The 16,795-nt window shown below is 43.4% G+C and overlaps 1 protein-coding gene across 1 annotated transcript in view; it reads left to right on the top strand.

Moving 5' to 3' along the window:
* Positions 1-16,795, top strand: part of GRHL2 (grainyhead like transcription factor 2) — a 116,982-nt gene that overhangs the window by 52,044 nt on the left and 48,143 nt on the right. Inside the window, exon 7 of the mRNA XM_069466166.1 lies at positions 28-122. Coding sequence (XP_069322267.1) covers positions 28-122 — 95 coding nt within the window. The remainder of the gene's footprint in view (positions 1-27; positions 123-16,795) is intronic.

Here is a 16,795-nt window from a genome sequence, read left to right as displayed (position 1 = left end):
AAAACCTTTTCTTTTTTAATGTTATAGCTGATTATAAGGAGAGCTTTAATACGATCGGAAACATTGAAGAGATTGCATATAATGCTGTTTCCTTTACCTGGGATGTGAACGAAGAGGCTAAGGTGAGTGATACAGTAACATGGATTCATTGTTCGTACTTCTTACATAATGTGCGCATTCTCTACGGCTGGGGTGATTCTTTTTCAAAAGTCTCTATAGGTGGCCTCCTATAAAAAGAAAATGAACCTATTATCTTTTGTCTTTTTGGAAGGGAGGGAAGAAAGGGAGTGTGCTTCTGCTCTGTGCCCCCTGTGGATGTAAGGAGCCTAATTGTTCAGCCCCCAAGCTCCATTTTAGCACTTGGAGCTGGGAAGAGCTTTTTCTTCCGGCAGCTTCCCACAAAGGCCCCCCTCAGGCCTCCTCCAGAGGCAAGGAAGGGCTCAGAGCTAATGTCTTCATAGGTAACGGACTGGGTGGGCCCCCTGACCCCACAACCCCATCCAGGCTTAAGCTGGTTGAAAGAGGAGTGTAGGAAGCAGGGTTGTAGGTCTCTGAGCTTCACTGACTCGAGTGCAGCCACCACTGTGACCTTGAGCCACTTCTGTCAAAGTTGGTTGCTTAACCTTTTTGTATTTTTCTGGGTGCCAGTGTGGCTAAGAAGTGCAAGGGTTAAATCTCTGGTGAGGTAGCCCTAAGGAGAGACTTGCACTGTTGCCCTGGTTTGGATAAGAAAGTGGGCTCATTAATACGCAGATTGCTTTCCAGCCACTAGTCTCTTTGATTTTGCATTTAAGGGAAGGTCCCAGATGAAACCTAAGCTTGCTTTCTGCTTCACTTGCACACCCTCTAGTAGGGTGTAGGAAGACTTTGTCTTCAAACTAATGAAAAGGTCAGTGCAAACAACTGTGGTCAATGCCTTATTGTCTGTGGGCAGGGGGAAGGCTGGGCGAGCAAGGAAGTGAGTTGGGAGTTTGCAGGCCTGACTATAGGAGAAGATGAATTGCTCAGTGTCTCATTTCACTCACATATAAAACAATGTAGATGAAACTGCCTGTAGGTTCGGGAAAGGTGACCCAAATGGGCAAGCAGTGACACTCTGAGTGCCAGAGCAGCCTGGGGAAGGTTCCAGTGGCTCAGGGCCTCCCACGGAAGGAAGCAGGCCTCGCCACAGGATGCGAGATGGGGGCCCACACGGAACTGCAGGCAGAGCTCGTCTCCGAGGTCCACTCCGCCTGCATTTCAAGTTCCCTGCCCAAGACATAAAATGCTTTCAGCATTTTTGATATGAATCCCCTCAGCTGCCTGAGCCCCTTTCTCCTCCTGGGAACATCGCGACTCTGGTGCTCAGGGCTGTCGCTCCTTTCCTCTGTTCCTGCCTGACGCTTCCTCCGTGCAGACAACACTCGCCCTTCCTCCTCGGGCCCTGTTCTCTGAGAGGCCAGACTGGGGGACTAAGGGGCGCTCTGTGTGGTGGCACAGCACCAGGATGGGTCAGAAGCCTTAGCAAGTCATCTGGCCTCCCTGGGCCTCGGTTCCCCCATTCAAAACAAAACAAAGCAGACAAACCCACATTCCCACATGTCTCTGCCACACCCAGCAAAGGGTGTGATGCCTGATGGCCCAGTGCTCTGGGGAGGGAGGCCTGGGAACCAATATCTGTACAATTGTGACTTCGGAGAGGCGGGACCGGGACCTACCTCAGAGTCACTGGGAAGAAACCGGAATTGCGCAATGGGAAGAGTCTTATCAGTGTTAAAGCAAGCTATAAATGCGAGCTGTAATCATCACCATAATTTTCGTTATCATGCAGTCTGAGATAATGAGTGCTAGTGGATGAATGTGTTAACTGTTGCATTTCGGTGGGGACCTTTAAAAGAAAATGCCTGAACTAGAAGGGACAGTTTAACACTGGAGGTTTCAGGCTCTGTGGTAAACCAGTGAGATAATTAATTTTGGGTTGAGTTGACCTTTTAGCCCAGTTCATGCTGTACCACTCATCGACCATATGTAGGAGCTTACTTTTCTTGTCTACATGTGTGAGTGTGGGTGTGTATGTGCATGCACATGTGTGTACACGCATGCACACATGTGTACATGTGTGTTCCAGGCAGGCAAGTTTAAGCTCACATATGCTTTGATGTATTGCATGTTGTAGCAAAATTTGTTTTATTTCGGTAATATATATTTTTAGTGACTATTGGTTGTTGCAATTGTTTGATGTCTGGGTTAATTAATAAGTAATAAAAAAATAGTTCCAAATTATTTTCTCCAAACTGCTGAGGGGCTCCTAAAAGAAAAAATCATAAAAGTTAAATCCACTTCATTAGGGAGGCTGAGAGGATTTTTGTTTTTTATCTGCAGAGCCTAAAACATGTCTTTAAAATATGATTGATTTTATAACACGCAGACTACAAAAACAAAATCGAATTGTTGTTGTAAAAAAGGTTTTCAACAAAGCAAGAAGTAAAAGACATTCCTCTCACAGTGGAATTGTTTGTGGTTTTCATACGGTGGACTTTCAGGAGCAGTTTGTTTGCTTTCAGATTCCTACTGGTAACATCCGCACAGAAATCTCCTGTAGGCTTCAGGGCTGGGGTCCCATTCAGTGTCGCATGGTACTTAGGTTTGTGGGGTCAGAGGACACGAACTTGTGACTTACAGCCTTTATATGGTGCACAGAATGCATATGTGTGTGTGTATTATGCACTTATGTACTTAAATATTTCAAATTTTAACACTTTTAGCTCACATTTAATAATCAAAAGATTCTCATTTTTTAAAACCAAGTTTTTAGATCTTTTGGATAATTAAAGATTCTGGCAACCATGGGCCCGAGTGTTTGCAAGGAAATGAGCGGCTCTTTTGCAGTACTGGCTGCTGCCCTCTTTATTGCCTTCTCTAGCCTTCCCCATTCTGGAACTTTCCCTTCCTAGCCCTGGTAGACATTTGAGTTTTCATGCCCGACCACATCCCCCCAGACAGCTGACATGCAGCTTGGATCTTCATTGGCTTTGGTGATGGGGAAAGTGGTGACACAATGCAGGTTGAAACCAGAGGTAAGCTCGGCCCACCCTGTGGCTCAGAGGAACCGGTGAGCAGGGCTCCAACAGTTCCTGGCCCCTTGGTTCCTTCAGTCAGTTCTCAGAGTGCTGCAGTGGTGACAGGCCAGAGGCTGACTTCTGTCACCACCATTGGAGGGAGATGCTGTGACATCTTTTTGCATGCCCACAGTTAGTGGTAAATCTTGATTTTTGAGGGTGTTTTAAAAAACACTGGAAACCACTTGGATCTAAATCTGAATACATATCAATGGGTTGGGTAATATGACTTGATGGTTAAAAATGAAATTTTTTTTGTGTGTGTGTAAGGTTTTATAGATTATCTTTGAAGCAGGCAATGTCAGAAGAGACCCAATGCAAATATGCATTAAGCCTCAGCAGCATCATTTGAGAAAACTTTTTGTCTTCCCAAGATGATTATGTTAAAGGACAGCTTTGTATGGATATTTAAGTTTTGATGCATTTATTTAAAAACAAAGAACCAGTTCAGTATTTGGTAGTCTTGCCACAGATGTATAATCAAATCCTGATGATAAGGTTTGTAGACTTTTCCAGAGCATGCTCCTACTTCTTTCTTTTGTTGCTGACTTACATTCTATCTCTCTCTCTCATGTAGCATGAGCAGAAAAAAAGGAAAAGACATGAAATTCTAATCATTTAATTTAATTTAATTATAGGAAAACTTTGGCCAGGGAAGGTGTTAAAACTATTAGTTAGAATGAGGTTTGGAGATTAATTCCAGATTTGTAGGGTGTCAATTGCAGCCTGATTCTGACAGAACTCTTGCTCAGTTCTTCCTGCTAGAACCGGTTTTGCTGGTTGTGCCACAGTGTCGTTCTGCACAATGACACAAGCAGCAGAAATCGTCTCCAACAGGACCTGCTTTTGCCCTCGGCTCTGTGCAGCCTGGAAGCCCATGTAACGTGAACAGGTGTCCCTGAGTTCCTGATGTGTAGGTGGGTGAGGTTCTGAGTGTCCACACTGCCACAGTTCGGGAATTGATGGTGGACAGAGCCAGGGTGGTGCAGCACAAAGCACTGAAATGGGATTCAGACAACGAGATTCTAATCCTGGCTTTTGACTTCGCCTGTGGAGCTTTTTTAAAACAGTGGGAAGTGTGGGTGTGTGTCTGGCAGGGTGTAGGGGTGTTGACGGGTGAGTAAGGTCCCATCCCTATGATTCTAATGGGAGGACTTCTGTGCCACATTCTCTCACATGACTCCCATTTACAAAGATGTTTTAATTTTCTGTCTTTCCTTAGCCAAACACTGGTACCTAAAAAGTAGATACGTTGGTTGCTAATCACCACGATGAGGAGTTCCCATGCGAGACCCTATTGAGTTATTGAAGTGGAGCACTGCCATTCTCCAGGCGATGACATCACCCCCAGAGCGGGAGTGCAGCAGGCCCTAGTTACAGGCTTCCCTTTCTCCCAGATTTCTAAGCAGATTCTTGAAACTGGGCCCCTTATTTTTGTCCACCACTGTTTTCTCTGTTCACAATGATTTCAAGATTAAACCAACCTTGGTGTGCTACAGGGACCTGTCTCATGTGACCGCAGAGAAGAATGACTCGAGCATTAATGCTTTGTGCTAACTTTGAGGAGCACGTTTCCTTTTTGTGTCTTTTCACTGGAACAGCAAACCCCCATCTTTATACTTTACCCTTCTGTGGTTTATAAACTAAGATGAAGAAGGCTTCTTTCCATGAAACTTTGGTTACTCACTCTGCAACCAAGCCTTTTGAAATGACCTTGATTCAGTGAAAATATTCACTATAATCACCACTAAATAAGGAAGCAAACAAATAAGTCCACTACTGGCCTATCCCCCTGTCCTATGATATTTAGAAAAATCAATCGTAATTCAATAATGTGAAACTCTGCCTGCCTGGGTTATTCTTTGCTACTTTCTAGCCCAGCACCTCTGCTTTCAGAAGTAGAGTGATTACCTTCCCGAGAGGTGTCTACCTGCCCCTTCTTCCACCCTGGGAGCTGAGTTGCAGGAGGGGGCTTAGGGGGGTTGGCTCATCCAGCCTTCTGCATTGCCAGATCATCAGTGGATGTTCTTCCTGAATTTGGGGCTTGAGAGGACCTTCCAGATAGGGAGTTGTTACAATTTTAAAGAGAGCCAAGGACACAAATATAGCCTATGTTTTCATATCTGTCAACAAATTTTTGTGATGAGATTGAGGGTGAGCAGGGCTGAGAGCTGGTCAGGGTGGGCTAGGGAGCAAGAGAGGCTAAGAGATATCATGGATGATTTTTCCTATGCATCTCAGATTCTGATCCTACTATGTATAAGCTTTCAACATACCAGGCACTGCAAGATTGGGCAAATGGAAAAGTAGATTTGGAAACCAGGTCCTTCTGAGTCCAGAGTCCAGAGCCTATGCTGTTAACCATCCCAACAGCAGGAAATCTGAATTTTTGTTTTTTTTAGACTAAAGCATGCTATGATTTTCATTCTTCAAGAAATCTATAAGGTACAACTTGTGTGAGTCCAGAAAGAAAAGGAGTGGTCAGCCCCATTTCCTTGAGCAAAGCAGTTCAGTTGAGTCACTCTGCTTTTGCCACCTGCCCTGTCCTCACACCACACTCACCCCATCCCCCCTCCACCAAAGATGGGCTTGCGGGTGCAGCACTTCCAGCACATACAGCTCTCCCTATCCATGTCTTTTGTTGCCCCGGCTGTGGTCCCCAACCTTTTTGGCAACAGGGACTGGTTTCGTGGAAGACAGTTTTTCCACTGACTGGAGGGGGGCAAGGGGATGGTTTGGGGATGATTCAAGTACACTACATTTATTGTGCAGTCAAACCTCTCCGCTAATGATAATCTGTATTGGCAGCCACTCCCCACCACTAGCATCACTGCCTCAGCTCCACCTCAGATCATCAGGCATTAGATTCTCATAAGGAGCACACAACCTAGATCCCTTGTACGCTCAGTTTACAGTAGGGTTTGTGCTCCTATGAGAATCTAATGCTGCAGCTGATCTGGCAGGAGGTAGAGCTTATGCAGTGATGCAAGCGATGGGGACCGGCTCTAAATACAGATGAAGCTTCACTAGCTTACCCAGCGCTGCTCACTTCCTGCTGTGCAGCCCAGTTCCTAACAGGCCAGCAGTGTGTACCGGTGCTCAGCCCAATCCCTGGGGCTTGGGGATCGCAGGCTCTAATACATTACTTGTTCATATCATGTATATCATTGACCAGAATGAACATGGGACTGAGCATTTCTTGCCCTCCTCCAACTGAGTGTATGTGTGTGTGCATGTAGATTAGCCTGACGTTAGTGAGCTCTTCTGCATGAGTATTACTTCATTCTGAAGATCAGTGCATGCCTTCTAATATTACAACTCTGAGATACATCAGTGTTTTCTTCTCTGTGCCTTTATACATTTACTCCCCATTTTCCCCATCTCTCTCTGCATCCTTTCCCTGGTATCCTGAATTTCATTTTTATACTCATTTACATTATTTCTGTGCATCTTTCTTGTATATATATTTCTCTGTTATAAATAGTGGAGGCTATTCTTTACTCTTCTTTGCAAAACCTTGCAAGAAGCACAGTATTAAAAAAAATCCAACACATGAATGAAGATTATTATCAGAGAAAATGAAGGTTGCAGAAGACATGCAATGACTATCTGCTCTATGTGTGCAACTTAAGACAATCAATGAACAAATACATTTACCAAGCTGGTAAGTTGGAAGTGAATACTTACACATATGCCAACGTTCATTTTATAGATCAGTTCCTCTAAGTTTGGGTCCCTCTGGATGCTTCAAATGAATTGGGTTTACAGAAGAGATTTGCATGTAAACTGTGAGAAAATGCACGATGAGGGGACATATTGATATTTTCTCTGGGCCCTATTTCCCTAGATAGTTTTGCCTTATTATCTTCCTGTCTGATTTTGCCTAATACCAAGGAGATATCATCTAAGAACTGAGAGCCAGTTTGAGGGATGGAAACATGTATGTGCTAAGATGAGTTGGCCAGCAGAGAAGGGAATGAAAAGTGCAGGCTGAGAGTAAAACATTCTCATCTATATTTGTAAATCCATCCTTAAGCAAGAAAATGAAGTTGACTTACTGCCCCAGCACTGCCCCGCAGCTGCCCTGCAGTTAAGGCTGTATGTGATGTGGCCTGGATCCTGGTGACTACATGTGACCACTCCTTGTATTGTGAGATGTAACTAGAGCTGTCATACAGGGAGACTTACTATTTCTGCAGAAGACCCAGGTCTCTTCCTTATCTCACTGTGTGGGTCAAGCCCTTCTCCTCCCAGTGCTATCTTTTCGAGGTCAGTAAGCCAAGCCTAGCTTTCTGCTCCATCAGCTGCCACTGGAGAGGAAAGACAGTCTCTTGGGCCTCATTATCTCAATTTTGGTAGCTCAGAAGACAGGATGGTAGAACTGCAGGGCTTTGACCACAGCCTATGAAAGGCAGTAAATTGGAGAAAACATAGGCTTTTTAACTTCTTGTACACTACAGATTATTCAATCTCTGGGTGAAGAATAATGTTATGCTACTTAAAAGGCTGGCTTGAAATTCAGCCCCAAACCATGGCAAATTCATTAAATTGTCTCAAATTTGTTATTTCTCTCCCTGCCTTCTCTCTCTCTCCCTCTCTCTCTGTCTTTCTCCTAACATTTCTTTTTGGTCTAAAATGCTTAATCAGTTTTTACTGGACCCTCACTGTGTGCCAAGCATAGCACTTTAGAAAAAAGTTTCTAAGGTTTTGGTATTCTTCATGAATTTCACCTTCCAAAGGCATGTTCCTAAATGGACAGCATTTTCTTCCTGCTGCTGGACACCAAGGGAGAAGGGAAGATGTGTTCATACTAAGTTTTAGGATGGAAAGGGAAACCATAAGACTACCTAAAGGAGACTACACTCCTGAGGGCCCTGTGAGTCCATGACCTTGCTTATTCCTCACCCTTTACCCCATAGCAGTCTGATTTTTTGGCTGGGGAGTCCTCTTTCTGCTTATAAGACAGTCTAGGAGGATATGGGTTTGATAGATGTTACCAGTTAGGGAAAAGTTATACCCCAAATTTTTGCCCAAGTTGGGCCCAATTTTATACAGATCATCTTATGGAAGGTTAGAGAGAGCATATCTCATGATCTCAAAAGTAAAAATAGAGTTGGGGTAGGCTCTTGGGGGAGAGGGGTCTTGAAAGATTGAGTTACACACTGCAAAGCAGGGCAAATGGCATTTTTATGTGTTTGCTGGGGCGTGGTGTAGGTGAAAAAAGCTTTAAAAGGGAAAGGTAAACATTTGCTGGAGTCTTTGGTATTGAACTTAAACAAAGCCATGCCTTTGTTCCAGTTTTATAAGGTAATGGATGGCAGGAAAAGCTATAAAGCTGAAGTTAATTCATCTATTGCAGGAATAATTTTTGGAAGGCATCTCACTGAAGATATCAACAGCTTGATCTTTTCTTAGAATGTGGAATATCCCATGATTTCTGGCCTGAATTTTGCTTAGTACTCTGTAACTAATATGTATGAATTGTTGTATTGTGCAGAGAATTAGATTACAGACTTGGGTTTCGTAAAATGATGGTGCTTGCATGTGTACACAATGACTAATATTTGTTCAGTGATTACCATATACCAGGCACCCTGCCAGACACTTTATATGCATTATGCAATCTTCATAATTTTAAGTGGGTAGCATTTTTCATTTAACTGATGAGGAATTTGAAAGCCAGAGAGGTTAGCTAGCTTACCTAAGGTTGCACAGCTAATGCACAGTATAGCTGGAATTCCAACCCTCTGCTGTCTGGCTCTGAACCATGTACTCTTTCTACGGTGCCTTTTTATGTTGGGAAGATCTAGTAGTAATAGCTCTTTTAGTATCTCTGACAAGGGTACAATGATTCCTTTGACACAGCATGTCCACAGTGGAGGTTCCTGGACAAACAAGCCAGCCAGAGTCCCTGCTCTCAGGGAATGTTCAGGCTAGGCCAGGATCTGAGGCACAGATGTAAATAATCATATGAGGTAGAAAGTGACAGTGACTCAGATGGAGATAAAGTGCTAGGAGAGTTCTGAAGAGAGGCAACTCTGTTTTTTATTTTAACATTTTTTCTTTTTAAAAATTTCAAATGAAATGTTGAAAGAATATAGTTAAAAACCACTTATTCTTTACCTAGATTGTCTCATTGTTAATATTTTACCAGATTTGCTTTATCTTCTCCCTCTCTCTCTCTCTCTGACACACGCACACACACACACGCACACACGCACACACACACACTCACCACCCCTGCACCCCGCCACCCCGCCACCCTGCCACCCACAGACTTCACTTCTAAATACTTCGCCATGTAGAGAGATCCCCTTTCTGTGGGATCAGGAAAGACATGGCGTATGGCTGTGTCTTCAGGGCCAGGTGGGATCTGGACATGGAAGTCGGCAAGAAGAGCTTGCCAGGGGAAGATGAGGTGGCCAAACGTGCAGAGACTGGCAAGCACTAGAAGCACCGGGACTGTGGAGCTGAGGAGAGAAGTTAGTGTTTACAGAAAGGAGGTGATAGAAGTCATGAGAAAGGATGAGATTGCCGTGGAGAGAATTGTAGGGTGGACAAAACCGGGTCTAGGATGGGACGTAGACTCTGTCCATTTAGGGGACGCAAAGGGAGAGGAGCCAGAGAAGGACAGAGTGGTGCGTGTGCGTAGAGAAGAAGAAAGGGGAAGGAGGGAAGGAGGAAGAAGAGGAGGAATAGCGGGAGATGGCTAAGGAGGGCCAATGGTTTAGGCCGTGGTTTTTCCAAGTGCAGTCCTGAACAAGCAGCGTCAGTGTCACCTTAGGGGATTCTTAGAAATGCAAATACTTGGGTCTCCCACCCCAGGCCCACTGAACTGGAAACTCTGGGAGTGAGGCCCTATGATCTGTGTTTTAACAAGGCTTCCTGGGGATTCTGATACACACTAAATTTGAAAACCTCTGCTTACAAAGATGCTGCTGAGAAGGCTGACCTTGGTTTGAAGAAAGCGATTTCAGTAGTAAATTTACACGTGTCAGTAATGTATTCGTGTACATGTGTATAAAGCCACATAGACTGGCAGCATTGTTCGTGAGATGAATAGATTGGAAACAACCTATGTTGAAGACACTGACTTTCCGTATTTCATGCTTTTTTAAAGAGAGAGAGAAAGCTCTCTTCCGATTTTGTTGTTACGTGAAAAAAGGAAGATGCAGAACTGTTGTGTGTTCCATGCTGCCATTTGTGTAAAATAGGAAATGGTGTGTGTTTGTGTATGCATAGCGTCTTTCTAAAGGATGCTCAAGAAACCGAGGGTCGGCTGTGGAACAAGTAATTTTTCAGTTTGCCTTTTTGTGCCTTTTGAATTTTGTGCCATATCAGGTATTAAAAAGTCAAACAAGTTTTAAATATAAAACATGAACAGAAAAAGCCTAAAAGAACAACAAATGGTCAAAAAGTCAAGCGAGTGAATCTTTCAGCCTGTGCTTAAATTCTCCTTCTGACGGGGAGCTCATCACTTCACCAAGCGGCCACCCTGTTGTGGCGCGGTGTCGCTCGTCTTCCTCAGCCCCATGTGCTGCTTCCCCAGACCTGTGCACGTGCCGGCGCAGACTGGGAGCAGCTGCCGCCATCTGAAGAGCAGCAAAGGGTCCTGTCTGAGGGGCTTCTCCCTGCTGTGGAGAGACAGATGTAATGGTTTTAAAACCAGTTCGCCTTAATTAAATATCTGTTTGTTCCATTAATGTGAGTCACAGCGAATCTACCTTTGGATCATTTAAAGACAGCGTCACACCGTGCCCTGAGGGGAGGCCAGCCAGGCAGGAGCAGCGGCAGCAGCAGTCCTGTAGGAAGGAGGGCCTCAAGTGGGGGACCCTGGGGACGCTAAGGAAGCCAACCTGGAAGGGACACTTAGGGAGGGAAAATGGAGAGGGTGATACTGACTGTGTCTTGGAGGGGAGAGCGTGGAGTTCCAGAACAGGGCGACTGACCTGCCTGAGAGGATGGAGATAACGTGGTAACGATGGTAAAACTCCTTAGGTTGTCATGACACTTTACAGCTTAAAAACACACTGTCCCTTACGTGTCACGGTACTGAGGTAGGAATTGTTACACAGGCCCAGAAAGGTGAAACGCTTAGTCCAAGGCCATAGTGCCGGCACTTGCACCAGGTGCACCATGTCGAGCCTCAGCACATTTTTTTTCTTGCTGTGTTTTACTCACTCGTGGTGAGCTAATCTGGTTTATTCCTTGCTTCCGAGGCGCTCGGCTCCCACGGCCACTCTTCTCTGCAGCCTCGTCCTCGCCTCATGTCCTGCTGTGTGGACACCTGCTCGGTCGGACACCTCTGCTTGGCGGCCCACCCCCTGCGCTCTGGTCCACCCCTCCTTTCCCTGCCAGCTGCCTGCCGAGAGCGTCCTCTCCCTCTCTGTGGCATGTCTCTCTCCTCGGCCTGGCGTGGACCCTCCTCACTCCTGATGGCCTTTTCTCAGTCCTCACTCTCCTGTCCTCTCTGTAGCTTGGATGCGGGTGCTGTGACCATGGCTCTATTTGCCCTTGGCCTGGGGGCTAACACGTGGCCTCTTCCAGTGTTCATCAGTTGATCACAGCAATGCAAGCATCTCGGTTCCTCTGTTCCCTTGCCAACCCTCCCTTTTCGGGCTCTTTCTTAATCTCCAGATGGAAACCGTCCCTTTCTATTAGATGGTCTCCTCACTATGTCCAGAGCCAGCATGCACTTTGCTCCCCTCCATCTCTTTCTCCGGTCTCCAGACTCCTACAGCAGATCTTCCCTGGCTGCTGTTTTTGAGCCCTCTTCTTTTCAAGTTCTTACAGCAAGTATAGTCTGGATTATTCAACTTAATATCTAATTATATACACTCCACAACAGTGAAAACTGCTGTTACCGCACGCCCACCCCCTTTTCCTTTTCCTTGCAGGGTCCTACCGTAGGTAGACTTCTGTATTTCCCACAGCACCTATAGATAGCACCCTCCATAGTGTGGAAAGATAGATGACAGATAGGTAGATATTGATATAGACATTCATGTGGAATATATAGTTGGTGCTCAATTTGTTTGTTGATAACATTTTTGGAGGATAAATCTGGTCAGAGCAGCTAACCCTGCTGTATCATTTAACAACTTCAGCTATTCATATTAATCTCCGCTCTTAGGAGGTATTGCTTATGACAGCAAAAGCATGGATAAAGAGGGAAATGTGTATTTAGAAAAATAATTTATGTTCTCTTTCTTTGTTAGACAAGTGTTTGTTGAATATCTATGATAGGCCTGGTTCTGGGAATAGAGTGAGCTTGAGGCAGACAAGGGCCCCCCTCTCATGAGCTTCTCACCCTCATGGAGCACACAGATAATTAAACACTACACAAAAAACAAAAGAAGATAAATTCAAATGATGTTAAGTGCTATGAAAAGAACAGACAAGAGAAAGTTGACAGAGTGTGCCACACTGGTCATGGGCCAAGAGTTGGGAGGAGGAGGAAGAGGAGGATAAAGGCAAGGCAGGTAGTTCTAAGAGCTGACGCTGGACTGAATCTGAATGAGAAGGAGGAGCTGGCACAACGATCTGCAGGGACAGCACAGCAGGCAGAGGGCACAGCAGAGGGCAAAGGCTCTGAAATGAGGACAAATAGAAAACACTGGGTGCTTAAATGAATGTGGGAAACTATGATAGAATACATGAGTAAACCAAATGTATATGTGCATCTGTATATGTACGTACATACCCACAGTATCTGTAAGAGAAAATAAATATATTATTGGGGATAAAGAAACAAATGAAATAAAAATAAATATAGTAATCACTCCCTACAAATGCCACATATCTGGAAGTTTCAGGAAATCTAGAAGTTTCTTAGATCGTCAATAAAGTAGTGAGCTCCCTGAGGCAGGTAGTCCGCCTTGTCATTCTGTGTCCTCATCTCCTAACATGATGCCAGGCACAGAGAGAAGACACTTAATGCTATTTGATGAATTAATGCATGAAAGAAATGGATGAATGCCCCAAACCAAGATTTCACATTTTGATATTGTCTGCGTTTAGTCTAGCTTCTGTCTCAATTTGGCATTGCATCTGCACTCAAATACGATCCTATCAAAATAGAAGAAAATGATAAAACATAAGAAAACTATTTGTAAGGTCTTTAATAATTCCAAGAACCAAGAAAAGAACAGATGAGAAAAATTGGCAAGAGCACACTTATGTATTTATATGTTTATGAAAGGGTAGTGTGTTCTAGTGTTAAAATTATTATTTCTGGTTGTATACCTTGTGCATGTAATTTGGAGGCTAATGCATATGCAATTTCTTGGAAAAGAGGTCTCTAGAGTCCCAGTTGTCAGGAAATAAGTTGCTTTCTTTGTCTTTAATGAGTGAGATCTTCGTAAAAGTGAAAAATACAATTGTTTAAAGAGAAAAATAAGTATATCAAATCATGGTTGTTACAATTTTTTAAATTCCAAATTGCTTTCTAAATCAAAGGTAGAACCATTTATTTTAATGGAAAGCTTTCGGAAAAATCTTAGGAGTTAATAATCAAGTTAATGTAGCAATTCTAAAGCTCATTGATTGATTTGCATTTATTTTAATAAGTTTTACTACATGCATAATGCACAAGTGAGGGGTATTATAATCTTGGCAGTCACTTGTCTTGTGTAGGAACCACAAAATGGGAAATGTCATTCACATGTAACAAACGATTTTTATTAAAAAAATGTCGAGTGTCATGAGACTGCCTCTATTTCTGGGAAAGGTTTTGGTACATTTAGAAACAATCTTTCTATCTGAATCAATCTTTGAAACAATGACAGAATTAAAATTGTATCTATTATCTGCCTGAATACACCCGATTTAATGAATTTTTTCTAAATGATAAATTCTGTACTATTAGAATTATAGGAAAACACGTAACTGAGGCTTTGCAAATATTAAACGAACATATGTGGCATTCATAACTCTTGGGTGACAGATCAATTGTTTACTGCATTTACACATTCTTTACATAATCAGGGCTCCTAATGAAGTGAAAATGAACTTTCTGTGCTTGACATTTGGATGAACATTTGGTGGGGAAAATCATACCTTTTCCTTAAGCCTCTCTCATACATATTTACAAACAGGTGCTCCGTAGATACACTTCCAAGGAATTTGTTCTCACACTTGCCTGGTGTGCACGGAGTTGGGACATGGTTGGGTTTGCAAGATGAAACAAATGAATGCCAAGATTTTAGTTAATGTCCTTCTATGACTTCTCAACACTGCCACCCCCCACCCCCAACCACCAATTTGAGTTAAAGTTCAACTATTCGGGTTTTGAGTGCAGCACAGTGAGACTATGATTGATACCACTGGACACAGAAACTGTGCTTTGCTACTGGGTCAGGCAGCCAGGCGAGAGGAAAACAGTGCCAACCCTATTATAAAATCCCTGCCTGTTAGGGTAGCACTGGAAGCTGCCAACACAATGTAGCAGAGAAGGCAGATTTTTGTGTTGTTTACTTTTTATGGAATCAGGATGCCTTGAATCAAAGAGAGCCTATTGGATCTTCTACTAAGGGTCTTCCTCTATTAAGAGAACCTTGTCTAAATGTTCCCAGTAGAGTCCTGTATAGGGTAACTTACTTGTCCTTTAAAGACCATCTCTACTGGATGGCTGGTTTTTATAGCTCCTCTAAGGAAGATTTGGTCTATTTGTTGTAGTATATTGCCAGTAAACATTTATTATTTCAGTGGATCTGTCCCACTTAAGTGGCCCTTGTAAATACTCACAACCCATCACTCCAGCTCTTAGTTGAGACTTGGAGCTGATAAGGCCACAATTATTATTGCTTCCTGCCTGAGTATACGTCCACTGTGAGAGATGTGTGGTTAAATCAGTGAGCCAACCATGAATCTTAATAGCTTAGGAAATATTCATCAGAACACTTTTTTCTCTTCTGGCTTTTGTAGTACGAGGCAGGCTTTATGAGGGAGTGGAAAAAACCACTCTGTGTTGAGGCCCCTATAGACTGTAGCCACCCACAGGAAGATCTCTGCATGAAACACAAGGCCAAAATTATGAGCAACTGCATAGCTCACCAGAGTGATCATTTGATTTGCTGACGTAAAGCTGTGTTTATACATTCTGGCTAAGATAACCCAATTGTCAGTAACACCAATAACAATAAAAAAATCAAGTGTTCCTAGAAAGGTGTACTTTTTTTTTTTGATCTAAAGATTAGCGTTCGATGAAGCTGTTATAATCCTTAAGAGCACCATCATATTGTCTCTCTCCCTTCTCGCCTCTGACTTCTGTGGCTGCAGGAACCATAACCAGTGCATTTGCGCTAGTGCCTTGCTAGTCAGGCACTTGGTAGCACTTCAGAAATATCCGCTGCATGAATGAACGTTAAGTAAGAATTCTCTGCCGTTAGGGCATCTCCGGGAACAATAGATAGCACTTTCCCTCTGCGTGACTGCGGCAGGCCAAATACTTTTGCCTTAGAAGTTCAGCTGGAGAATCAGCATATGGTGTATTCTTTCTCAGTTCCTCTGAGTCACCTGACTTTTGCATCTTTCCTTGTTCTCTGTTTCTTTACCATTCCTCAGGATTTGTAAGGGTCCCGATCTGAGCCCAGCATCTATGTGGGTTTGTACGTCACTAGTATTCTCCAGGCTCTGTTCTGTCTTCTGGGGGCTTCTGTACCTACCTCTTTTAGACAACCGTGACCACTCTGTGTTGGTCATTGCTGGATTATTCATCTGTCTTCCCCTCGGACTGTCCGCCCCATGAGGGGTCTGGCTTTCTTCTCTATCCCAGGGACCTAACAGTGTGTTTGACCCACCATGGGCTTGTGTGGGTGTTTACAGACTGAATAAATGAACGAATTAATTAAAGAAATGAATAAAGAAAATGAATGTGTCTGTAGTTAGATCATCTTTTTTTTTTTTAAAAAAAACAACCTTTTAATTGTATATATTTAAGGTAAACATGATCTTATAGGTTATGTATAGATACTACAGTGAAGCAAATTCACATTTCCATCATCTCACAGTTACCCAATTTGTTTGTTTGTTTGTTTTTTGTGGCAAGAGCAGCTAAAATCTACTCATTCAGCATGAATCCCATGTACAATAATACAATGCGGTTTTATTACCTATAGTCCTCATCTTGCACCTTGGATCTCTAGATTTGTTTGTGTAGTTAGATCATTGTTAGGTACTTGTTTTCAGATGGTGGCTGGAAGTGTGAGAGCCTGTGGCACAGGGCACAGGCTGCGGTCATTAGCACGTCACTAAGACCTGTCATTTGGTCCTGACCCCTCTTGATGTGGTGTCTTACCAGAGGAGCTCAAAAATAAAATAACAAACGAGGTTTACAGAGGTGTAGCACTACAGATGAGTACTGTACCGGTTGTATAAATTACCAAAATCCTACAGGCACAGGGTTTTAAATAGATTAGAGCAGCCCTGGTAGTTAAGTTAAAAATTTGAACGGCCTTTAAAATGCAGCCTGTGCCCGTGGCTTCGTGACTGCAGGATTGCTCTCTGTGGTATCGCTGTGGGGCGAGAGGCTTGAAAGGCTCAGGGGACTAAATAAGATGAGGGTTAAATAATACGTAAGATGACATAGTTTTCAGAACACATAATTGTACGATTTTAAAGCAAAAAGTGATTTAACATTTTAAATAAAAATTGTACACGTGGTATCAAGTGAGACTAGTACCAAGAATATAATGTGG

Source organism: Eulemur rufifrons, chromosome 3 (assembly GCF_041146395.1).
Source record: "Eulemur rufifrons isolate Redbay chromosome 3, OSU_ERuf_1, whole genome shotgun sequence".
Taxonomy (NCBI): Eukaryota; Metazoa; Chordata; class Mammalia; order Primates; family Lemuridae; genus Eulemur; species Eulemur rufifrons.
This window is presented reverse-complemented; position numbering and strand designations above follow the sequence as displayed.